The 26,916-nt window shown below is 48.9% G+C and overlaps 1 protein-coding gene across 7 annotated transcripts in view; it reads right to left on the reverse strand.

Moving 5' to 3' along the window:
- Positions 1–26,916, reverse strand: part of VWCE (von Willebrand factor C and EGF domains) — a 448,320-nt gene that overhangs the window by 358,574 nt on the left and 62,830 nt on the right. For all 7 annotated transcript variants that reach the window (XM_068260102.1, XM_068260103.1, XM_068260099.1 and 4 more), the window contains exons 7-8: positions 8,455–8,580; positions 3,582–3,698 (exon numbers count right to left, since the gene is read on the reverse strand). In XM_068260102.1, the coding sequence (XP_068116203.1) occupies positions 3,582–3,698; positions 8,455–8,580 (243 nt within the window). The remainder of the gene's footprint in view (positions 1–3,581; positions 3,699–8,454; positions 8,581–26,916) is intronic.

Raw genomic sequence — 26,916 nt, forward strand, 5'->3', positions numbered from 1 at the left:
GAATAGTAGTCACATTTATTAATTAGTACCCCAAAACAGTGCAACGCGTTTCGCAGGCCCAGCCCGCTTCATCAGGCAATAAAAATGGGGTCAAGACTGTAGACAAGAGACAGTACATTATGCTATAGTAAATTCTGCAAATTTGCATATTAATATATTGCATATCATAAAGCATACCATATGAAATAAATAGCTTCGTGGAGATGGCATAAAAGAGTTGGGTGTGCAAGTAGACAATAGGGGGTAGAGGCTTTGGTGCTCGTGATAGTAATGGGCTATGGGGTGTTATTTTACACAGATTTGCAATGAGTGGTATTGGTAATGGAAAAGGGTATATGTCAGCAAGAGTAATGGGTAATAGAGCATTGAGAAGAGAACAGGGGGCCAGAAATACAGGGTAAAGTGTGCAAATAAAATAACATAAAGAACTCACCAGAATTTCGCAATAGCAGGTGTAGCGCCTCAGTGAAGTGGTGAGGACGCTCAGCTCCTTATATATACAGGTTCTTGCTAAAAGGGCCAATTAGATGTATGGGAGGTATTTGGTGGGTGGGGTTAGGGTGAGTGTGCGAGCAGCCAATGGGCTCTCGCCACCTGTGTTCAGTGAATTGGGTTTTTGGGAAGGGTGGGTGGGGTTAGGGCGGGCTTGTGAGTAGCCAATGGGCTCTCGCCACCTGTGTTCGGTGTATTGGGTAGTTGGGGGGCGGATACAGGTATCATGGTTACCAAATGTGCAGCTGAATAGTGTACTAGCTGAATAGAGTACTGGTTAAGGGCACTGCCTTTGACATGCCTGGTCTCCCATGTCAAAGGCAGTGCCCTTAACCAGTACTCTATTCAGCTAGTACACTATTCAGCTGCACATTTGGTAACCATGATACCTGTATCCGCCCCCCAACTACCCAATACACCGAACACAGGTGGCGAGAGCGCATTGACTACTCACAAGCCCGCCCTAACCCCACCCACCCTTCCCAAAAACCCAATTCACTGAACACAGGTGGCGAGAGCCCATTGGCTGCTCGCACACTCACCCTAACCCCGCCCACCAAATACCTCCCATACATCTAATTGGCCCTTTTAGCAAGAACCTGTATATATAAGGAGCTGAGCGTCCTCACCACTTCACTGAGGCGCTACACCTGCTATTGCTGAAATTCTAGTGAGTTCTTTATGTTATTTTATTTGCACACTTTACCCTGTATTTCTGGCCCCCTGTTCTCTTCTCAATGCTCTATTACCCATTACTCTTGCTGACATATACCCTTTTCCATTACCAATACCACTCATTGCAAATCTGTGTAAAATAACACCCCATAGCCCATTACTATCACGAGCATCACAGCCTCTACCTCCTATTGTCTACTTGCACACCCAACTCTTTTATGCCATCTCCACGAAGCTATTTATTTCATATAGTATGCTTTATGATATGCAATATATTAATATGCAAATTTGCAGAATTTACTATAGCATAATGTACTGTCTCTTGTCTACAGTCTTGTCCCCATTTTTATTGCCTGATGAAGCGGGCTGGGCCTGCGAAACGCGTTGCACTGTTTTGGGGTACTAATTAATAAATGTGACTACTATTCAGACAGTCTTTCGTGTCTGCTTTATGGAGGTAAGTCCACCACTTCCTCCGAGCAAATTTTAAAGTTTTTATCCACTTTTATCCTGCTGGCGCCTCTGTTCTCCTACTGCTAATTTATTCTAAATGCATTTTAACGGGAATAATGAAAAAAAAATCTCAATATTTCTCAGTTTTCAGCCGTTATAGTTTTAAAATAAACTACTATGCATAAAACCCAGACATTTTATTTGCCCATTTGTCCCGGTTATTACAACATTTAAAATATTTCCCTAGTACAATGTATAGCACCAATATTTTATCTGGAAATAAAGGTGCATTTTTTCAAATTTGCGTCCATCGCTAATTGCAAGCCCATATAGGCAAAAGATAACAGTAATATACCCTCGAAACATACATATTAAAAAAAAAGTTTAGTCCCTTAGATAACTATTTACCGTACTTTTCGCCGTATAAGACGCACTTTTTCTCCCCAAAAAATGGGGAGAAAAAGTCCCTGCATCTTATACGGCAAAGGCAGGGAATCCCCGACTTACGAACGCCCGCCGATACGAACCGCGACCCGCCGTCGGGGATTCCCTGCCTGTGGTGCTGCTGTGGCCGTCTCCTTCCTCCCCGCTTCCCTCTACCCGCACCTCGGGTCCCCCCTGCGTGTCCTCGGGTCCCCCCTGGGTGAGAAACAGCAACGCTTACCTTCTCCATCTTGGCAGTGGCGATTGAAGACATCTGGCTTCAGTGGGCGGCTTCCTCTAGTGCTGGCTTGTAATGACGCGTCATCGATGATGCGTCATTACAAGCCGGCACTAGAGGAAGCCGCCCACTGAAGCCGGATCTCTTCAATCGCCGCGGGCAAGATGGAGAAGGTAAGCGCTGCTATTTCTCACACAGGGAGGTCCGACCCAAGGACACGCAGGGGGGACCGAGGACACCAGAATGAGGGGTAGAGGCAACCCGGGGGGGGGGGGGCAGAGAGCGGACACATGGGGGGCAGAGAGCGGACACATGGGGGCAGAGAGCGGACACATGGGGCAGAGAGCGGACACATGGGGGCAGAGAGCAGGGCCATGGGGGCAAAGAGCAGGGCCATGGGGGCACACAGCAGGACCATGGGGGCACACAGGAGGACCATGGGGGCACACAGGAGGACCATGGGGCACACAGCAGGTCACTGGGGGCAAACAGCAGGACCATGGGGGCACACAGGAGGACCATGGGGGCACACAGCAGGACCATGGGGGCACACAGCAGGACCATGGGGGCACACAGGAGGACCATGGGGGCACACAGGAGGACCATGGGGGCACACAGCAGGACCATGGCATGGGGGCACACAGGAGGACCATTGGGGCACACAGGAGGACCATGGGGGCACACAGGAGGACCATGGGGCACACAGGAGGACCATGGGGGCACACAGGAGGACCATGGGGCACACAGGAGGACCATGGGGGCACACAGCAGGACCATGGGGCACACAGCAGGACCATGGGGCACACAGCAGGACCATGGGGCACACAGCAGGACCATGGGGGCACACAGCAGGACCATGGGGGCAGACAGCTGGGGGCAGACAGCAGCACACTGGGGGCAGACAGCAGGACATATGAGGACACCATTTGGGGGAGGTCAGGAGGTCATGTACAAGGTGCTCCTGAAACATGGATGCACCAGGTTTAGTTTTTTGTTTTTTTTCTTGGTTTTTGGCCTCTAAACCTAGGTGCGTCTTATATTCCGGAGCGTCTTATACGGCGCGAAATACGGGTATGTATTTTTTTAAACTGTAATTTTTTTTTAAAATGTGTTTTTGTTTTTGTTAAGTACGGGGAGGGTGGGGGTTAATCAGTCTTTGTTTTTTTCTACTGTCATTTTACTTTTTGGCCACTAGGTGGCACTAAGCACTCTCCTGGAAGATACTAGGAAGTGCTAGATCTTTTTTTTACATTCCGTTTTCATGAATCAAGATGCCTCCTGATTGGCACCATTTACTCACCTAAACAACTGCTCCTATCAGCAGCGAGCTTCAGACCAGGCCCGCAGTCACAGACAAACCCTCCTTCAGTATTCAGGCAGGTTCCCTCACAGGAGGATGCTGCACATTCATTGATATCTGGTACATAGGAGAGACGGTGAAACAGCTGTACACCACATAGACTATTATTAATAGTTTACTAAATAATGACAATTATATATACTGTAGGCTTCTGACTTCAGTAAAATTATGTTTTCACTTTTTCTTTTTTTTCCTCCTCAAGCTCAGCCTTTTATGCACCCAACTGCACAATGATCAAGGGGACTTCATCACACTGCTCCTTTGTTTAGTTTCTATTGTGCATCATTTGTCACTTTTTGAAATAATCAAACTATCCTTCTTTATTCTCATAAATGTAGATCAAAAGGGGAAAACAACAAAATACACAAAACAAAGCAAAAGAACAAAACAACAAGAAGCAAAAGAACGGACCACAAAGCAACAAGAAACAAACAAATAAAGAGAAAAGAAAAACAAAACAAATGAGCCTGTGTTGGCATACCTCTCCACCCTATCCTTACACATACCACCCAATCATCATAACTCATTGATCCAGTTCATATTATTAGAGATGGCTCGAACCTCCAATTTTGGGTTCGCGAACCTCGAACACGAACTTCTGAAAAAGTTTGCGTTCGAGCGAACCATGCAAACCGCAATAGACTTCGATGGGCAGGCAAACTTTCAAAACTACAAACACTGTTTCTGGCCACAAAAGGGAATGAAAAGATGTTTCAAGGGGTCTAACACCTGGAGGGGGGCATGGCGGAGTGGGATACATGCCAAAAGTCCCAGGGAAAATTGCGGATTTGACACACAGCAGGGTTTTAAAGGGACTCCAAGCAGTGCCTGTGGGTCTGCCTTTAAGCTTTAACTAATTAATGATATCCTCACACCTACCAGCATGATGTTTGTAATTATATCCCCCTGGGTTCCTTGTATTTCATTGCATTGTGCTGAATGAAGCTGCCGACACTGTGTCGTCCTGTGTAATAAAATGCTGGAGTCCAAAAAGTGCAGAAACTAAGGAAAGATGCATATCATTTTGAAGCTCTCTTTCTCCTCTTGCCAATGATATATAAACTGCCACCCTATGCCTTTTAGTTTTCTCTATTTTCTCGATCGAAATTGCAACAGTCGCAATTTCGATCGCGAAAATAGCGAAAACTAAAAGGCGTAGGGCGGTGGTTTACATATCATTGGAAAGAGGAGAAAGAGAGCTTCAAAATGATATGCATCTTTCCTTAGTTTCTGCACTGCTCGGAGTCCCTTTAAAGGGACACTTAAGCCAGGAAAAAAAAAGAGTTTTACTCACCTGGGGCTTCTACCAGCCCCCTGCAGCAGTCCTGTGCCCTCGCAGCTATTCACTAATCCTCTGGTCCCCGCTGCCAGCTAGTTTCCTTTTTGCCGACAGCCCCTTCAGGACTGGCCAGCCCCTTCAGGACTGGCCATGCGTAGCTTTTTCCGCATTCCCGACTGTAATTAGCGCTATTGCGGACCGCAACGCGTACAAAAATACGTGTTGCCGCATTACGCACGCAATAGCGCTAATTACAGTCGGGAATGCGGAAAAAGCTACGCATGGCCAGTCCTGACAGGCCTGTTGGCAAAAACGAGACTAGCTGGCAGCGGGGGACCAGAGGATGAGTGAGTGGCTGCGAGGGCACAGGACTGCTGCAGGGGGCTGGTAGAAGCCCCAGGTGAGTAAAACTCATTTTTTTTTCTGGCTTAAGGTTCACTTTAAGGGCAGAAATCACATAGCATTGCTAAATTGGAGGCATAAAGTGCTTTAAAACATCTTGCGTGTGTATACATCAATCAGGTAGTGTAATTATGTTTACCAATGCTCTGCCTTGCTGCTAAGGTGCCATTTTCCTCAAACAGATGCCTTTCCAATCCTAGACCTAAACCTCCCTCTGTCAAAAGACCAAAAAAATAGCTGATAAAGAATACATTGTAAGGTAGTCTCCCAAATGTTTTTTTTTCCAAAGCTTTCTAGCTTTGGAGATCTTTCCAGCTTTCTAGATTTTTTTTTTTACTTTTAGACCACCACATGTGAATATCTGACCCATTTACATGGCCACATCTCCAACATCTCTTTGATATTGCATTGGTCATATTTGCCTTACATTCATGAGTTAAATACCATCTTGAATCTAACTTATATTGAATTAGCTGTAAATTTCCATATACAGTATTTTGCAAAATCTGGAATCCTCTTTCATCTACTAGAATAGGTCTAGTTCCCAATCTTCTACAAAGTGAGGAGGCAGGTAACTTAAAGAGGAACTCCAGTGAAAATAATGTAATAAAAAAAGTGCTTCATTTTTACAATAATTATGTATAAATAATTTAGTCAGTGTTTGCCCATTGTAAAATCTTTCCTCTTCCCGATTTACAGTCTGACATTTATTACATGGTGACATTTTTACTGTGGGCAGGTTATGTAGTTGCTACTTGCTGTTTTGGCTGTTAGAGACAGCTGTAAACAGCTAATTCCTGTCTGTGAACCTTGTTACATTGTGGCAACCTGTTAAAAGTACCGCGGTCCCAGAGCTTCTTGTGGGAGGGGTTTCAGCACAATATCAGTCATACAGCGCCCCCTAATGGTCTGTTTGTGAAAAGCAATATATTTCTCATGTAAAAGGGGGTATCAGCTACTGATTGGGAAAAGTTCAATTCTTGGTTGGAGTTTCTCTTTAACCTCTTGACGACCAGCTAACGCCGATTGGCGTAAACTGGTCGTCTGCGGGTTACCATGGAAACGGCCGCTCGATCGAGCGGCCTTTCCATGTCAGTTCACGGAGGGTGTCTCCGTAAACAGCCGGAGAGCCGCCGATCGCGGCTCGCCGGCAAAATGTAAACAGGCGAGGAAGAAATCCCCGCAGTTTACATCATACGGCGCTGCTGCGCAGCAGCGCCGTAAGGCAGATCGGCGATCCCCGGCCTCTGATTGGCCGGGGATCGCCGACATATGATAGGCTGAAGCCTATCCTTCAATGCGCAGGACGGAAATCCGTCCTGCGCAGCTCACAGGGGGAGGGAGAGGGAGGGAGTGGCGAGACGGCGAAGAACGCTGTGGAGGGGGGCTTTGAAGATCCCCCCTCCCCCGCTAAGCAAATGCAGCCGGCGGCGATCAGACCCCCCCAGCAGGACATCCTCCTAGTGGGGAAAAAAGGGGGGTAGTCTGATCGCCCTGCTGCACTCCTGATCGGTGCTGCGGGCTTTAGAGCCCACGCAGCACCGATCATTGAAAAATCCCCTGGTCGGCAAGTGGTTAAAAGGGCTCCAGGTTGGATGTATATAAAATAAAGAGCAGCCCCTCCAGTCTCTCAGTTTTAGATCAAGTCTTAAATCTTTGTTTTTTTTCTTTAAAGGAAATATCAGGGATTTTTAACAAAATGAGGTCTACTTACCTGGGGCTTCCTCCAGCCCCTGGAAGGCTATGTGTCTCCCTCTTCGCAGCTCTGCTCCCAGTCGGTCTCCTGGGGTCCCCTCCGTTGCAGCCGGCGACCTGGCAAGGTCAGTATTTTCTGTGCTTGTGCCAGTGTGCGGCCGCACCATTAGCAATTGCATTCGCGTAGCCAGGAGCGTTCTGTGCAGCCGCAGAGGTACTGTACCTGGGAGCAGAGCTGCTATGAGGGACACATAGCCTTCCAGGGGCTGGAGGAAGCCCCAGTTAAGTAGACCCCATTTTGTTAAAGATCCCTGATATTTCCTTTAATTAGTGATGTAACTTCTTTCTTGCAATTTCCCCCATACATTGTCCTGACACGGTTTCTCAAACAAGCTTTGGTATGCCAATTTTCTTGTTTCCTTTCAAATGTATGATACTTATTTCTCTACAAATGTTGTTTACCATAAACCAAAATGAAATTCTGTGTTGCCCCTTAGGGTTGTTAAGGGGGAGGGGCTAGTTAATATTTGCCAATTTTCTAGCAGACCTTGAAGTTGTTTTAAAGTTGGTTTGATTAATTGGGACTTTTGGGAGTAGCTATTTTATGTAGTTGACCAAGGCAGCCATGTTACCTTCTATTGTGACCCATAGTTTTTTTTGTGTCTCTGATATACCAGTCTACTACAGTACATGTATGATATGAATGCTTTTATAGTAGAGCCTAATATCCGGTGTGGATAGGCCCTCCTGCCTTATACTCTGGGATACTTTAGCATAACTCACTCTTCTATTTGTTCTGGCCCATATGAAGCTCTGGAATAATTAATATCAGTCCTTAAACCACTCCTTCCACATTGCTATTGGTAAGCATTGCATTGTAAAGTGGATCCTAGTCAAGATCAGCATTTTTATAATATCTATCATACCCAGTATGTAAAAACATCGTCCTCCCTAAAAACAAGAAAAACATAGTACAGAGAGGTCTGCAGAAGCTCCTGCATGAAACTCACTCAGGAACAGGATTATCATCCTGTTCTGTGGCTTTTCGTCCCGAGCTGGACTCGGGATTACTGCTAAGGAGGTTAAGATAAAATTGTCAGCAATTTGCAATTGAAAGCACCAAAAAGTAGCTGAAAAAGTACTATCAAAATTATTTTGAGTTTATACTTGCTTGCTGGTGGTTTAAAGGGCATTAAAATGGGTCTCCTGGATGAAGGCCATATCTACCTTGTTCCTTAACAATTTTTCTGTAATTCTTCCCCTTTTAGGACCTTAAATGGTCCTAAGTTGATCATTGTCATTAGTTGATCTACCTCTGTCTCCCATTCATTATTATAGCGTGACATTAAGCAATGTCAATGTGAACATACACTGAGGGTAAACAAAGGTCAAATGCCAGTGTACACTATTCATAAAAGGGGCGTATGTTATACATACCTGTGCAAATGACTCCATTAGCAGTTTCAGTCATGCGGAATCCCAGAGGGCACACCCGAGACACATGTTCACAGCCGCCATCATTACAGCTTAACTCGCAGCCATACTCACCACAAAGACCAGGAGCTGCAATGACACAGTGTGAGGAAAGACTTTAATAGGCAAACAGCATGATACATATTTATGACAGCAAGCATACAGCAAAATGGCCTGTCTACTTGTGTAATGTATGGTATCTGCATAGTGCATGATAAGCTGTACATGAGAAGGGAAAACTGGTGTGGACCTTTTTCTTGTTTGGCTATGTAGGCTATCACTGCTGACCATCTTTCAAAAACTGCGAGTTTCCAAACTGCCATGGTAGTCCTCCACCTTCATGACTGTCTATGTCCCTGGTGAGGAACAACTATGATGACCATCAGCTCTTGTTTTCACTTTAAAGCCTCGCTAAATGTAAAATTAGCAGAAAAAAACTCCATGGGCTGATACTGACTACCTAGTATAGTGCTAACTCATACCACCTCCCTCCGCCACAACTCCATTTTTTTAGAAACCAAAAACTGAAGATTTTTCTTCACTGCTCCAGAGGCTAAAAACCTAACATTGGGCACAAAACAATAGCACTAATGTTTACTGGTGCTCAGCTCCTACATGCTAACATAAAAGGGAACCTGAGATGGGGATTAACAATAAAATATACTTACCTGGGGCTTCCTCCAGCCCCCTCCAGCCTGATCGCTCCCATGACGTCCTCTTCTCCCACATATGTGGCCTGTATCATTCTGTGCCTGTTCAGTACTACTGTGCAGGTGCAGAATGCTCCAGGTGCCGTGAGCGAGGTGGCGAGTGAGCCTGGCCATACTGCGCATGCGCCAACTGACGGATTTTCCGGGGCCAGTTGCGGATGAAGGAATATGGAGAATAGGTCACTGTGGGAGCGATCAGGCCAGAGGGGGCTGGAGGAAGCCGCAGGTATATATATTTCATTGCGGAGTCCCCATCACAGGTAGACTTTAAGCAGCATGCTCATGTACTTACCTGTGCCATCTAACATTAGCCTATGGAAATGCATGACCAGAGAAAACAGAGGCAGCAGCACAATCCTGGGGTCTACATGAAAAGGGCGCCGGTAAAAAAGGGCGCCTGGTGGAGCCCATATATATACCAACTTCGGCTACAAAAAAGGCGCCTGGTGTAGCCCATATAAACTTCGGCTACAAAAAAGACGCTTGGTGTAGCCCATATAAAAACTTCGGCTACAAAAAAAACAAGGCGCCTGGTGTAGCCCATATAAAAACTTCGGCTACAAAAAAACTCCGGTATGTGCTAATTACTATTCCCCCTCCAGGCCGCCATGGATAGTGGGGGAAAGAAATAATTCGGCTTCCAGCGCTTGTAGCCCATATACAAACTTCGGCTACAAAAAAACTCCGGGATGTGTTAATTACTATTCCCCCTCCAGGCCGCCATGGATAGTGGGGGAATGAAATAATTCGGCTTCCAGCGCTTGTAGCCCATATACAAACTTCGGCTAGAAAAAAACTCCGGGATGTGTTAATTACTATTTCCCCTCCAGGCCGCCATGGATAGTGGGGGAATGAAATAATTCGGCTTACAGCGCTTGTAGCCCATATACAAACTTCGGCTAGAAAAAAACTCCGGGATGTGTTAATTACTATTTCCCCTCCAGGCCGCCATGGATAGTGGGGGAATGAAATAATTCGGCTTACAGCGCTTGTAGCCCATATAAAAACTTCGGCTACAAAAAAAAAAGTCAATAATATGGGCTACAGAGGGGCACCTTACTGTAGCCGAAAAAATATGGGCTACAAAGGGGAGCCCGCTTGTAGCCGAAAACCTTGTAGCCGAAAAAATATGGGCTACAAAGGGGAGCCCACTTGTAGCCTATATCAAAACTCGGGCGCCCTTTTCTACACCTTGTAGCCCATATTTCCAGAAATAACATTGATGTCTATGGCGGCGCCCTTTTCATACAGGCAGCTCAGGCGCCCTTTTCAACCGATCCCCAATCCTGAGTTTGTCTATGTCAACAGCTGATGTCGCACAGGAGAAAAGGCGATGGCTTCCAATAACTATGAAACACAGCAGCGTTATGAGCTAGTGCTGAATTAGTCAGCATTAGCCCAGTGGTGCTTTTTTAACTAAATGTCTTAACTGGCTTTAAATCTATTGACTTAATGCCTCTTTCAGGTCAGTGACCCCCCCAAAACCAGGAAATAAGCATGACAGCTAGTCAAGTAACATTTTAACCTGTACTGATCTCTATAGAGTCTATACAGCCACTTCTCTCTTCTCTCTCAACCTGTTGTTGTGGAAGTGGAAAGAGACATCTGCAGACTATAGAGGTACAGTCAGAAATCAGGCATGGGTTGGGAAATTCAGTACTTCCTGGCATAACAATTTAAAGATCGGTATTTATATTCCTTGAACAGGACATCCTACACGTGATATAGTCTCTGTTGTACAATTGATTCATTTATTAAAAAGCTGGTTGGAAGAAAGGATCATAGCAATCTATACAAAGATTTCTGCAATGTATGTTTTGCCATAACTTGTAAAATTAGAAAGACACTGCAGAAGTGGTTTCCAACCAGGGATGTAACTAGAAATATTAGGTGCCCCCAGTACAGGTAGCCAGGTATAAATATATGATATACCATAACAAAGACACTGACTGATTTCACAGGAGCAAGTAAGTGCAAGTAGGGTGGTTTCCTCTTCCCCAAAGACCTCCTCTAACCCCCACAACCACTTCTAGTACCCATTAATGCAGGGCTATCCAACTCCAGTCCTTGAGAAGAGATGGCTCAAACCTCCGATTTTAGGTTCGCGAACCTCGAACGCGAACTTCCGCAAACGTTCGGGTTTGCGTGAACTTCGCGAACCGCAATAGACTTCAATGGGGAGGCAAACTTTGAAAATGACAAACATTTATGCTGGCCACAAAAGTGATAGAAAAGATGTTTCAAGGGGTCTAACACCTGGAGGGGGCATGGCGGAGTGGGATACACGCCAAAAGTCCCAGGGAAAAATCAGGATTTGACCCACAGCAGCGTTTTAAGGGCAGAAATCACACTGCTTGCTAAATTGGAGGCCTAAAGTGCTTTAAAATATCTTGCATGTGTATACATCAATCAGGGAGTGTAATTAGTGTACTGCTTCACACTGACAGACCAAACTCACTGTGTAACGCACCGCAAACAGCTGTTTGTGTAGTGACAGCCATGCTGCACTGGTGCGCCCTATGGCGAGAGTACAGGTGATGGCAGCTTTCCAGCCCATACGGCCACAGGGCTGAAGTAGCTCAATGACAGAACAGTGACTGTCCAGCTGATCGAATTTGGTCTGTCCACAATGAAGCAACGACCTTATTATCTTGTGTGCGCTCACACCCGCCCCCTCCCCCCCGAGACACTCATATAGCCGTCGGTCATTGCTTCATTGTGATACGCAAGCCCCTTTACCGTGGCAAGGTAACGGTCACGAAGGGGAATTGACACATGTTCATGCCTTTTGTTTTGTTTTTGCAGCTGCAGTGCAGCCAGAAAAATTAGGCAAGCATGTACACGCACCAGAAAAATTATTATAGCGGCCGCTGCTAGCAGAGACACTGTTGGTGGTGGCGGAGAAGGTAGTCAAGCGGCCTGCAGGCAGAGATGCTGTGTAGGGACCGACTTAGTCTTGGAGAAGGCAGTCACACGGCGTGCAGGCAGAGATGCTGTGTGTGGGGACTGACTTCATCTTCGGGTGGGCAGTAGCCCTCCGGGATCCATGCCTCATTAATTTTGATAAAGGTGAGGCACTGAACACTTTTTTGACCTAGCCAACTTCTCTTCTCAGTGATAATGCCTCCAGCTGCGCTGAAGGTCCTTTCTGACAGAACGCTTGAGGCAGGGCAAGCCAGAAGTTGGATAGCAAATTGTGACAGCTCTGGCCACAGGTAAAACCTGCACACTCAGTAGTCCAGGGGTTCATCGCTGTTATCTACATCTGCAGTTAAGGCCAGGTAGTCGGCTACCTGCCGGTCAAGGTGTTGGTGGAGGGTGGATCCAGAAGGGCTAAGGTGAGGCCTAAAGAATGTCCACATGTCTGACATCACGAGATCGCTGGAGCGTCCTGTCCTTGCCTGTGTGGACATGGGAGAAGGATTACTGGCAATAGCACCTTTATTCCATTGTGCTGTGACATCACCCTTAAACGCACTGTAAAGCATACTTGCCAGCTTGTTGTGCAAGTGCTCCCATCCTTTCTGCCTTCTGGTGAGTTGGTAACATCTCCGCCACTTTGTGCTTATACCGAGGGTCTATTAGCGTTGCCACCCAGTACAGGTCATTCCCATTGAGGTTTTTTTTTATACGAGGGTCCCTCAACAGGCTGGACAGCATGAAAGCCGCCATTTGCACAAATGCGGATGCAGACGTACTATCCATCTCCTCTTGCTCTTCCTCAGTGATGTCAGGTAAGTTCTCCTCCCTCCCCCCAGCCACGAAGAATACCACGGGAAAGTTGAGCAGCACAAGCCCCCTGCGACGCCTGCTGCGGTTGTTCTTCCGCCTCCTCCTCAAAAAAAACGCCTTTCTCATCTGACTCCTCTTACCCACACGACTCTTCCTCCTCCTCCTCCCCCCCCTCCTCTGTGCTGCCGCAGGTGTTGAGGAAACATCTGGTTCTGCTGGTATTTGATCCCACAACTCTTCCTCCTGTCCCTGTGCACGCTCCTCCTCCACAGCTTAATCCACCACTCTACGCACGGCATGCTCCAGGAAGTAAGCATATGGGATCAAATCGCTGATGGCTCCTTCACTGCGACTCACCATGTTTTTCTCCTCCTCAAACGGCCGCATGAGCCTACAGGCATTTCGCATGAGTGTCCAGTACTTCGGCCAGAACAACCCCATCTCCCCAGAGCATGTCCTTGTACTGTAGTTGTACAGATACTGGTTAACGGCTTTCTCCTGTTGTAGCAGGCGGTTGAACATCAGGAGCGTTGAATTCTAGTGAGTCGGGCTATCGCAAATCAAGTGCCTCACCGGCAAGTTGTTTCTCTGCTGAATATCGACCAAGTGAGCCATGGCCGTGTAAGACTGCCTGAAATGCCCACACACCTTCCTGGACTGCTTCAGTACATCCTGTAAGCCTGGGTACTTAAACACACAAATCTCTGAATTATTAGATTCAGCACATGTGCCATGCAGGGCACATGTATCAACCTTCACAAATTCAAAGCCGAAATGAGATTGTTGCCATTGTCACACACCACGTTGCGGATCTCCACTTGGTGCGGGGTCAGCCACTGATCCACCTGTTTATTAAGAGCAGCCAGGAGAGCTGCTCCAGTGTGACTCTTCGCTTTGAGGCAAGACATGTCTAAGATGGCATGACACCATCATACCTGGCATGCAGCATAGGCCCTGGGGAGCTGGGGCTGTGTAGCTGGACAGGATATCGCAGCACCAGTAGAGTAGCACTGCCACTCAGCCGAGGAGGAGGACGACGACAGCAAAGAGGATGTAGCAGAAGGAGTAGGGGGAGAAGGAGAGGAGGTGGCAGCAGGCCGGCCTGCAAGCTGTAGAGGTGTCACAACTAGGTCTGCTGCACAGCCACGTACTCCCTGCTTGCCAGCGGTCACCAGGTTGACCCAATGGGCTGTGTAAGTAATGTGCCTGCCCTGACCGTGCTTTGCAGACCAGGCATCTGTGGTCAGATGGACCCTTGGTCCAACGCTGTGTGCCAGAGATGACACCACTTGCCTTTCAACTGCATGGTACAGTTTGGGTATCGCCTTTTTTCAGAAATAATTGCAGCCTGGTATCTTCCACTGCAGTGTCCCAATCGCCACAAATTTTCGGAAGGCCTCAGAGTCCCCCAGCTGGTATGGTAAAAGCTGGTGAGCTAACAGTTCGCCGAGCCAGCTGTCAGACGCCGGGCAGACATTGGCTTCTTCCGCTCAAAGATTTCCCTCACGTGCACCTGGCTGCTGCTGTGGGCAGAGGAGCAGGAACCGCTCAAGGTGAGAGGCGGAGTGGAGGAGGGTGGCTGTGAAGGTGGAAGGGAGAAAGTGGCTGAAGATAATGCACCTGAAGGAGGAAGAGGAGAAGGAGGGTGGCTTTGATTTTGTGTGCTGCTTTTTCTCAGGTGGTCTTCCCATTGCAGTTTGTGCTTTTTCTCCATGTGCCTTCGTAAGGCAGTTGTCCCTACACGGGTGTTGGTCTTTCCACAGCTCAATTTTTGGTGGCAGAGAGTACAGATGGCATTGCTCTCATCTGAGGCAGACACATCAAAACATTTCCACACCGCTGAGCCCTGAGGTGATGGCACTATGGTGGCATCAGCAGCTGACGTTGAAGGGCATGTTGGCTGGCTGTCCATAGGTGGTGATACATGGTGCCGGACACTGCCACAAGCTGTTTCTGACGACAAGCTCCCCCTGCTTCTTTCAGTAACTCGTCTCCTCCTACTCCTCTCTGACTTCCCCTGTTCATCTCCTCTATTGGGAACCCACGTGACATCCATATCATCATAATCTTCATCATCATAATTATCCTCCCCAGCTTTGCTTGTATCAGACACCTCCAAAACTGCACCAACAGCAGGTAATTCATCATCCTCCTCCTCACACCTTACGTCCATAGTGTCGCCTAACTCAGAGTCTCAAACATATGAGGTGGTGTAACTTGCTTAGCGTCTTCATCAATAATGGCTGTGAATCAGTGAATTCCCCACCAAATAACTCCTGCGAAGTGTCAAATGTAGCGGATGTGGTGCTTGGAGTAGCGTTGGTGGCTGCAGGAGATGAGGTGATCTGTGTTAAATAGTCAACCACGTCCTGACAATCTTGGGAGTTGATGGGACGGGCCTTCTTCAGAGCACTGTACTTTGGACCAGGGCCGCACAAAATCACGTCAGCACTACCTCAAACAGACCTGCCAAGTGGCCTGCCTCTGGGTCTGCCTCTGGCTCTGCCTCTGCCTGTTGTTTTGTCCATATCGGGGGGGGGGGGGGGGGGGATGAAGTGAAAGGTATGCACTGACTTGACTAATACAATGTGCAGTCACACAGGTACAGTGAAAGGTATGCAGTGACTGGTATTACAATACAATGTGCAGCTGTCACACAGGTGCAGTTAACAGGTATGCATGGACTGGTATATAAAACAGAGTGCGGTCACACAGGTGCCGTGAACAGGTATACACGGACTGGTATTACAAATGTGCAGCTGTCACACACACAGGTACCCTGAACAGGTATGCAGTGACTAGTATTACAAATGTGCAGCTGTCACACACAGGTGCAGTCAGGGCTGTATTTGTACTTTCCAGCACCCTAGGCCGGCTCTATCACCAACTGTCCCCCCCCCATTCTGTCCAACTCTGACTAGTGTTGACTAGTTTGAACAGGCAACCCTCTGTTTTGCCCCTGTTCAAAGAAGCAGCGCATGCTCGGTCCACTCCATGTAATTTTGCACTCCTGCCTGGATGCATAGCAGCTGATAGCATTTTGGGCTTGCTTACTTCAGAAATGATGCTCATGTATGAGCAGCACTTGTCAAGTATGCATACCAATAACACTCCCTCGGCTCCTGTGCACATCCGTACAGGAGTGCAAAATTACAAGGAGGAGTGGGTCTGCTTCTCTCCGCACCCTGCACCTTCCGGGTCCTATCACCGCCCCCTTCCCTGCACTTCTCATCCTTTAAAGCCCATGTAATCCGCCTGTACCAACCTCTCCCAGCCATCATTGCGGTCCTATATCACCCCCCATCTACTCCAACTTCACTCTTCCTGGACAACCTGGCCTCCTGGCTCCCCCACATCCTGTCATCTGACCTCCCCACCATCATACTCGAGGATTTCAACTCACCTATCGATGAGCCTATCTCCACTGCTGCCAAGCAGCTACTCTCTCTCACCAAATCCCTTGGTCTCTCTCAGCACACAAATTCCGCCACCCACCGCGCTGGTCATACTCTTGACCTCATATTCTCAAAGTCCACCTCCCTCAGCAACCTGGACATCGCACCTTTCCCTATCTCTGACCATCACCTCCTCACCTTCACCACCTCCCCACCAACAACTTCTCTCCCCACCCCTCAGCCTGGTCGATGGCAGAGAGACCTACGTAATCTCAGCCCAAATGTCCTAGCAAGTCCCCTTCTCTCCCTCTCCTCCCACCTACTTACCCTAACATGCCCCAATGAAGCGGCTGCACATTAGAGTTGGGCCGAACCTCCGATTTTCGGTTCGCGAACCGGGTTCGCGAACTTTCGCGAAAGGTTCGGTTCGCGTTAAAGTTCGCGAACCGCAATAGACTTCAATGGGGATGCGAACTTTGAAAAAAAAAAAATTATGCTGGCCACAAAAGTGATGGAAAAGATGTTTCAAGGGGTCTAACACCTGGAGGGGGGGATGGCGGAGTGGGATACATGCCAAAAGTCCCCGGGAAAAATCTGGATTTGACGCAAAGCAGCGTTTTAAGGGCAGAAATCACATTGAATGCTAAATGACAGGCCTAAAGTGCTTTCAAACATCTTGCATGTATATACATCAATCAGGTAGTGTAATTAAGGTACTGCTTCACACTGACACACCAAACTCATCGTGTAACGCACCGCAAACAGCTGTTTGTGTAGTGACGGCCGTGCTTTACTGGTGCGCACCATGGCGAGAGTGCAGGTTTTGGTGGCTTTACAGCCCATATGGTCACCTGGCTGATGTAACTGAATGACAGAACAGTGACTGTCCAGCTGATCAAATTTGGTCTGACCACAATGAGGCAACGACCTTATTATCGTGGGTGTGCCCCCCGAGACACTCATCTAGGCGCCGGTCATTGCTCCATTGTGATACGCAAGCCCCTTCACCACGGCAAGGTAATGATCACGAAGGGGAATGGGCGCATGTACATGCCTTTTCTTTTGTTGTTGCAGCTGCCCGCAGTGCAGCCAGAAAAATTAGGCAGTCATGTACACGCACCCGAAAAATTATTACAGCGGCCGCTGCTAGCAGCGGCCTAAAAAATTCAGCAATCCGCCTGGAGTCCCGGACCCTGTTGGTGGTGGTGGAGAAGGTAGTCAAGCGGCCTGCAGGCAGACATGCTGTGTGGAGGGACTGGGAGCGACTTAGTCTTCTTGGGGCAGGCCAGGCAGCCAGTCACACGGCGTGCAGGCAGAGATGCTGTATGAGCGGGGACTGACTTAGTCTTGGGGCGGGCAGCAGCCCTCCGGGATCCATGCCTCATTCATTTTGATAAAGGTGAGGTACTTAACACTTTTGTGACTTAGGCGACTTCTCTTCTCTGTGACAATGCCTCCAGCTGCGCTGAAGGTCCTTTCTGAGAGGACGCTTGCGGCAGGGCAGGAGAGAAGTTGGATGGCAAATTGGGACAGCTCTGGCCACAGGTCAAGCCTGCGCACCCAGTAGTTCAAGGGTTCCTCATCGCTGTTCACAGCAGTGTCTACATCCACACTTAAGGCCAGGTAGTCGGCTACCTGCCGTTCCAGGCGTTGGTGGAGGGTGGATCCGGAAGGGCTACGGCGAGGCGTTGGACTAAAGAACGTCCGCATGTCCGACATCACCATGAGATCGCTGGAGCGTCCTGTCTTTGACTGCGTGGACACGGGAGGAGGATTAGTGGCAGTGGTACCTTGCTGGCGTTGTGCCGTCACATCACCCTTAAAGGCATTGTAAAGCATAGTTGACAGCTGGTTCTGCATGTGCTGCATCCTTTCCACCTTCCGGTGAGTTGGTAACAGGTCCGCCACTTTGTGCCTGTACCGAGGGTCTAGTAGTGTGGCCACCCAGTACAGCTCATTCCCCTTGAGGTTTTTTATACGGGGGTCCCTCAACAGGCAGGACAGCATAAAAGACGACATCTGCACAAAGTCGGATCCAGTACCCTCCATCTCCTCTTGCTCTTCCTCAGTGACGTCAGGTAAGTCAACCTCCTCCCCCCAGCCGCGAACAATACCACGGGAAGGTTGAGCAGCACAAGCCCCTTGCGATGCCTGCTGAGGTTGTTCTCCTGCCGCTGTCCCCTCCTCCTCCTCCTCCTCCCCCAAAGAAACACCTTGCTCATCATCCTCTGAGTCTGATTCGTCTTCTGCACACGACTTCTCTTCTTCCTCCTCCTCCCCCCTCTGTGCTGCCGCAGGTGTTGAGGAAACAGCTGGGTCTGATGAAAATTGGTCCCATGCCTGTTCCTGCCGTAACGGTTCCTGGTCACGCTCATTCGCAGCTTCATCCGCCACTCTACGCACAGCACGCTCCAAGAAGTAAGCGTAGGGAATTAAGTCGCTGATGGTGCCCTCACTGCGGCTCACCAGGTTGGTCACCTCCTCAAACGGCCGCATGAGCCTGCATGCATTCTCCATCAGTGTCCAGTTGTCGGGCCAGAACATCCCCATCTTCCCAGACTGTTTCATTCTACTCCAGTTGTAGAGGTAGTGGGTCACGGCTTTCTTCTGTTCTAGCAGGCGGGAGAACATGAGCAGGGTCGAGTTCCAGCGAGTCGGGCTATCGCAAATGAGGCGTCTCACCGGCATGTTGTTTTTGCGCTGAATTTCCGCAAAGCGTGCCATGGCTGTGTAAGACCGCCTCAAATGCCCACAGAACTTCCTGGCCTGCTTCAGGACATTCGCTAAGCCAGGGTACTTTGCCACAAATCTTTGAACCACTAGATTCATGACATGTGCCATGCAGGGTATGTGTGTCAGCTTCCCCATATGCAAAGCGGCAAGCAGATTGCTGCCGTTGTCGCACACCACGTTGCCTATCTCCAGGTGGTGCGGGGTCAGCCACTCATCCACCTGTTTCTTAAGAGCAGCCAGGAGAGCTGCTCCAGTGTGACTCTCCGCTTTGAGACAAGCCATGTCTAAGATGGCGTGACACCGTCGTACCTGGCATGCAGCATAGGCCCTGCGGAGGTGGGGCTGTGTAGCTGGAGAGGAGAACTGCCACTCAGCCAAGGAGGAGGAGGACAGCGAAGAGCATGTAGCAGGAGGAGAGGAGGTGGCAGGAGGCCTGCCTGCAAGCCGTGGAGGTGTCACAATTTGGTCCGCTGCGCCCTGCTTGCCATCGTTCACCACCAGGTTCACCCAATGGGCTGTGTAGGTAATGTAGCGGCCCTGCCCGTGCTTGGCAGACCAGGCATCCGTGGTCAGGTGTACCCTTGACCCAACGCTCTTCGCAAGAGATGACACCACTTGCCTCTCAACTTCACGGTGCAGTTGGGGTATGGCCTTTCTCGAAAAATAAGTGCGGCCTGGCATCTTCCACTGCGGTGTTCCGATGGCCACAAATTTACGGAAGGCCTCAGAGTCCACCAGCCGGTATGGTAACAGCTGCCGAGCTAACAGTTCCGCCACGCCAGCTGTCAGACGGCGGGCAAGGGGGTGACTGGCCGAAATTGGCTTCTTCCGCTCAAACATTTCCTTCACGGACACCTGACTGCTGCTGTGGGCAGAGGAGCAGGAAGCGCTCAAGGGCAGAGGCGGAGTGGAGGAGGGTGCCTGTGAAGGTGGAAGGGAGAAAGCGGCAGAAGCAGATAATGCACCTGATGGAGGAGGAAGAGGAGAAGGAGGGTGGCTTTGCTTTTGTGTGCTGCTGCTGCTTTTGCTCAGGTGGCCATCCCATTGCTGTTTGTGCCTTTTCTCCAGGTGCCTTCGTAAGGCACTTGTCCCTACGTGAGTGTTGGCCTTTCCACGGCTCAATTTTTGTTGGCAGAGCGAGCAGATGGCTTTGGTCCGATCTGAGGCACACACATTAAAAAATTTCCACACCGCTGAGCCACCCTGGGATGTGGGCACTATGGGGACCTCAGCAGCTGATGCTGAAGGGCAAGTTGGCTGGCTGTACATAGGTGGCAATACATGGTGCCGGACACTGCCACCAGCTGTTTCTGACGAAGAGCTGCCCCAGCTTCTTTCAGCAACTTCTCTCCTCCTCCTACTCTCTGACTCCCCCTCTGAACTGTCCCCCTCTTCATCTCCTCTATTGGGTACATACAGTGGATCCCTATCATCGTCATCATCGTAATCATCCTGCCCAGCTTCGCTTGCCTCAGACAAATCCAAACATGCACCAACATCAGTAGGTCCTTCATCCTCCTTACACGTTACATCCATAATGTTGCCGCGTAACTCAGACATATGAGCTGGTGAAAATTCATCTGGCTGTAACAACAATGGCTGTGCATCAGTGATTTCACCACTAAATAATTCTTGCGAAGTGTCAAATGCAGCGGAAGTGGTGCTAGTAGTAGCACTGGTGGCTGAGCAAGATGAGGTGTTCTGTGTCGCTAAATACTCAACCACGTCCTGACAATCTTGGGAGGTGATGGGACGTGCCTTCTTCCGAGCACTGTACTGTGGGCCAGGTCCACACGAAATTACATTTACACGACCTCGCGCAGACCTGCCGGGTGGCCTTCCTCTGGCTCTGCCACTACCTCTTCCTCTACCTGTTTTGTCCATATCGGGTATGCACGGAGTGGTATATCACACTGCGTGCACTCACGTAGGTAGGTGGGTTCACTTAACTGCACAGGTATGCGCACTGATGCGGTGGGTTCACTGAACAGAACAGGTATACAGTGGCGGGTTCACAGAACAGGTATGCAGTGGCGGGTCCACTGAACAGAACAGGTATGCAGTGGCGGGTCCACTGAACAGAACAGGTATGCAGTGGCGGGTTCACTTAACTGCACAGGTATGCGCACTGATGCGGTGGGTTCACTGAACAGAACAGGTATGCAGTGGCGGGTTCACTAAACAGAACAGGTATACAGTGGCGGTTCACTAAACAGAACAGGTAAGCAGTGGCGGGTCCACTGAACAGAACAGGTATGCAGTGGCGGGTTCACTAAACAGAACAGGTATGCAGTGGCGGGTTCACTAAACAGAACAGGTATACAGTGGCGGTTCACTAAAAAGAACAGGTATGCAGTGGCGGGTCCACTGAACAGAACAGGTATGCAGTGGCGGGTTCACTTAAATGCACAGGTATGCGCACTGATGCGGTGGGTTCACTGAACAGAACAGGTATGCAGTGGCGGGTTCACTTAACTGCACAGGTATGCGCACTGATGCGGTGGGTTCACTGAACAGAACAGGTATGCAGTGGCGGGTTCACTAAACAGAACAGGTATACAGTGGCGGGTCCACTGAACAGAACAGGTATGCAGTGGCGGGTTCACTAAACAGAACAGGTATGCAGTGGCGGGTTCACTGAACAGAACAGGTATGCAGTGGCGGGTTCACTAAACAGAACAGGTATACAGTGGCGGTTCACTAAACAGAACAGGTATACAGTGGCGGTTCACTAAACAGAACAGGTATACAGTGGCGGTTCACTAAACAGAACAGGTATGCAGTGGCGGGTCCACTGAACAGAACAGGTATGCGCACTGATGCGGTGGGTTCACTGAACAGAACAGGTATGCAGTGGCGGGTTCACTAAACAGAACAGGTATACAGTGGCGGTTCACTAAACAGAACAGGTATACAGTGGCGGTTCACTAAACAGAACAGGTATGCAGTGGCGGGTCCACTGAACAGAACAGGTATGCGCACTGATGCGGTGGGTTCACTGAACAGAACAGGTATGCAGTGGCGGGTTCACTAAACAGAACAGGTATACAGTGGCGGGTCCACTGAACAGAACAGGTATACAGTGGTGGGTTCACAGCACAGGTATGCAGTGGTGGGTTCACAGCACAGGTATGCAGTGGTGGGTTCACAGCACAGGTATGCAGTGGTGGGTTCAATGAACAGGTATACAGTGGCGGGTCCACTGAACAGAACAGGTATGCAGTGGTGGGTTCACAGCACAGGTATGCAGTGGTGGGTTCACAGCACAGGTATGCAGTGGTGGGTTCACAGAACAGGTATGCAGCCAGACAGGAACAAGCTAAGCCTAACTAATCTTTCCCTGAGAGACAGTCTGCAGCAGCTCGCCCTACTCTGACTAATGCAGGCACACGAGTGGCCGTAATGGCCGCCGCTGCCTGCCTTATATAAGGGGGGGTGGGGCTCCAGGGGCTAGTGTAGCCTAATTGGCTACACTGGGCCTGCTGACTGTGATGTAGAGGGTCAAAGTTGACCCTCCATGTGCATTATGGGGCGAACCGAACTTCCGCAAAGGTTCGCCTGCGGGACGCGAACACGAACCACTGAAGTTCGCATGGAACCGTTCGCAGGCGAACCGTTCGGCCCAACTCTACTGCACATTATAAACTTGCCCTCTCATCTGCTTTAGATCAAGCTGCCCCCTCAATCTTCTGCCTTATCAAGCCCCCCAACCCCCAACCCTGGCACAACACCCACACACGTAACCTCAGGAAAGAAACTCGAGCAGCCGAATGGAAATGGAGGAAATCACATCTCAATTCTGACTTCCTAGATTACAAGGCCAAACTGTTACACTTCCACACTGCCCTCTCTGAGGCTAAACAAAGGTACTTTGCTGCACTGATTGGAACCCAAGCTTCCAACCCTCGACAGCTTTTTACTACTTTCAATTCCCTCCTCAACCCCACTCCTCGCCCTCCCAGCTCCTCCCTCTCAGCCAACGACTTTGCCAACCACTTCACCATTAAAATTGCAACAATACGCAATGAAATTTCCCTCCTCCATCCCTCCCTTCCCAATGCCTCTCAGGTTGTCCCCTTGCCTTCCCTCCCAGCTGCTCCCCTGTCTAATCCACCCCTCGCCTCCTTTGCTCCTGCCACCATTGTTGAAGTCAGCCTGCTGCTAGTGGCTTCCCCTCCCACATCCTCTCCCTGTGATCCGGTACCCGCGAATACTCTTCGTCCCCACTTCCCTGACCTGGCCCCAGTCCTCACCTCCTTGTTCAATCTCTCCCTTTCCACAGGCATCTTCCCCAAAGCATTCAAACAGGCCACTGTACTTCCCCTGCTGAAAAAACCCTCACTCGACCCATCCCTACCCTCAAACTACCGCCCAATCTCCCTCCTTCCCTATGCTTCTAAACTCCTCGAACGCCTAGTCCACTAGCGCATTACCCAATACATCAACACCAATACCCTACTCGACCCCCTACAGTCTGGATTCCGACCTGAACACTCAACTGAAACAGCCCTCGCCAAGGTGGTCAACGACCTTACCCTTGCCAAGGCCAAAGGCAGTTATTCCATCCTGCTCCTCCTTGACCTCTCTGCAGCATTTGACACTGTTGACCACTCCTTCCTCCTCCAATCACTACAGTCCATGGGCATCCATGGTCTTGCCTTGGCCTGGATCTCCTCCTACCACTTCCTTCAATGGCTCCTCCCCAACCCCTGCCCCCCTCTCAGTTGGGGTCCCTCAGGGCTCTGTTCTAGGCCTCCTTCTTTTCTCCATATACACTTCCTCAATTGGCAAGCTTATCTCCTCCCTGGGCTTCAATTACCACCTTTATGCAGATGACACTCAGATTTACCTCCATACCCCCAATCTCTCATCCACCACCATAAACAAGGTCTCCTCGTGTCTCTCAGCAATTTCCTCCTGGATGTCAGCTAGGTTCCTAAGGCTTAACCTAGACAAAACTGAGCTCCTGATCTTTCCACCCCATGCTGCTGCACCCCTCCCAGATTTCCACCTCACAATCGACAACACAACCATTCTCCCTACCTCCCAGGCCTGCTGTCTGGATGTCACCTTGGACTCTGACCTCTCCTTCATCCCACACATCCAAAACATCACCAGAGCCTGCAATTTCCACCTCCGTAATATCTCCAAGATCCGCCCCTTCTTAACCCCAGACACGACCAAACTGCTCATCCATGCCCTCATCATCTCCCGCCTTGATTACTGTAACTCCCTCCTTTCTGGCCTCCCCCTGAAACGCACTGCCCCCCTTTAATCAGTGATGAATGCGGCTGCAAGACTCATCCATTCTTCGCACCACTCTACATCCACATCTCCCCTTTGTGAATCCCTGCACTGGCTCCCTATCCGTTTCAGGATAAGTTTCAAGATTCTATGCCTGGCGTATAAATCTGTGCACAAAACCTGCCCTACCTACATCTCGGCGCTTGTTCACAAGTATACACCGGGTCGCCCCCTCCGTTCCTCCAACGACCTTCGCCTCAAGACCCCACGCATTTCACACTCCCATGCCCGTCTGCAGGATTTCTCAAGAGCTGCCCCCACCCTCTGGAATGCCCTTCCACCACCCATCAGACTTGCTCCCTCTTTCAACACATTCAAGCAAGCCCTCAAAACCCACCTCTTTATGATGGCCTACCCACCTCCTACCACACAGTAACTCTCTAAGGAATATTTAACAGCCCCACCTAGTGTTTCCACCCCTCCCTTTAGATTGTAAGCCTCTGGCAGGGTCCTCCACTCCCTAGTGTAATCTACAGGATCATGTGCTCCTGTCCTATGACAGCCTGTACTTGTATTACTGGGCCTACCTAACCAGCCCATATTGCATGATCATGTATTTTGTACAATTTGTATGTATAACTTAGTTCTATGTGTATAACCCTATGTATGTCATCCTTGTATCATTGTATATATTTATTGTCCAGCGCTGCGTAATATGTTGGCGCTTTATAAATACAATAAATAATAATAATAATAATAAAAGAGCCCTTGTGGACAGCGCTGCTTCTTTGACCTCTGTGCGACTTGCTGCAGTCAGAGCCACAAATAGGGGACAGTGTAGCGCAATGGAGAGAAGCCCATTCAAAACAGAGAACAGGTAAGTAGAATGATCCTAAACTACACACACTGGCATAGATGTAGTGTAATGCTAGGTACACATTATGCAATTTTCTGACAGATTTACTGTCAGATCGATTATTTCCAACATGTCTGGTCTGATTTCCGACCAATTTTTCAATCGATTTGCTGTTCACTACTATGAAAAATCATTCAGAAAATCGATCGGACATGTTGGAAATAGTCGATCTGACAGTAAATCTGTCAGAAAATTGCATTGTGTGTACCTAGCATAAGCTCAGGTGTACTTTACACAGTGACCATTTAGCACCTAGGGCAAGTTAAGACAGATCTTAACATCAGTCAGCAGGAAGTTTTGAAGTTTTGTAACAGAAAAACACTTTTTATTTGCTAACCAAAAGAAAAACAGTGAGCCTTTGGCTAATGAGCCATCTTTAGACTTTGTTTCTGTATACAGCTATATATACAGTCAGTGGGAGATGCATTGATTGCTTTGTAAATATAAATAAATGTAACAGTTGCCATTCTTTTTCAAAACATCCTGCTTTCATCACTGAAGGCTAACACAGTACAATGCTTTGCTGACAAAAAAAAGTCAGGAAAGAGTTAAACTGTAGCACAAAGAATGTTGCTGTTATTCTCTAGGAAAAAAATAAACAAGCCATAAATTTAACAGGTCTGAGGTCTTTAACAGCACTGACCTGCTAGTAATAAACTAACATCAGTCAGGGAGAGGGGAGAGCTGTTAATTCCTGTCAGCGAATGCGCATAGGAAGAACCTAATCCGAACTCAAGAGTTCTTCTACTTCAGCCCATATATTTTTCTTCTCACAACAGCTTGTTTGTCCCCTCTCATCCTACAGAGGACAGGATCATCCGGTGATAGCAGATGCTGACTGTCAGAACACAAACTTTGCACAAGTGACAGAGATGCAGTGATCTCTGGCATTCAGGCAGACCAAAGCAAAGCAGGAGAGGTGATTTACTTTGAATTGTGACCTCTTATCTCTCCAAGTCCTGTGCCCTGCTGATTTTTATCGCCCTAGGCCATGGCCTTTGTGGCCTTCCCAGAAATCCGCCCCTGGGTGCAGTGACTGGTATTTAACATTGCGTGTTTCTGTCACGCAGGTGCAGTAAACATGAACAGGTATGCAGTGACTGGTATTACAAATGTGCAGCTGTCACACACACAGGTACCGTGTACAGGTGCAATGACTGGTATATAACACTGCGTGCTTCTGTCACGCAGGTGCAGTAAACATGAACAGGTATGCAGTGATTGGTATTACAAATGTGCAGCTGTCACACACACAGGTACTGTGAACAGGTGCAGTGACTGGTATATAAGACTGCACGTTTCTGTCACACAGCTGCAGTAAACATGAACAGGTATGCAGTGATTGGTATTACAAATGTGCAGCTGTCACACACACAGGTACCATGACCAGGTGCAGTGACTGGTATATAACACTGCATGCTTCTGTCACGCAGCTGCAGTAAACATGAACAAGTATGCAGTGATTGGTATTACAAATGTGCAGCTGTCACACACACAGGTACCGTGAACAGGTGCAGTTACTGGTATATAACACTGCGTGTTTCTGTCACGCAGCTGCAGTAAACATGAACAAGTATGCAGTGATTGGTATTACAAATGTGCAGCTGTCACACACACAGGTACCGTGAACAGGTGCAGTGACTGGTATATAACACTGCGTGCTTCTGTCACGCAGCTGCAGTAAACATGAACAGGT

This window comes from Hyperolius riggenbachi, chromosome 11 (genome assembly GCF_040937935.1).
Source record: "Hyperolius riggenbachi isolate aHypRig1 chromosome 11, aHypRig1.pri, whole genome shotgun sequence".
NCBI classification, from domain to species: domain Eukaryota; kingdom Metazoa; phylum Chordata; class Amphibia; order Anura; family Hyperoliidae; genus Hyperolius; species Hyperolius riggenbachi.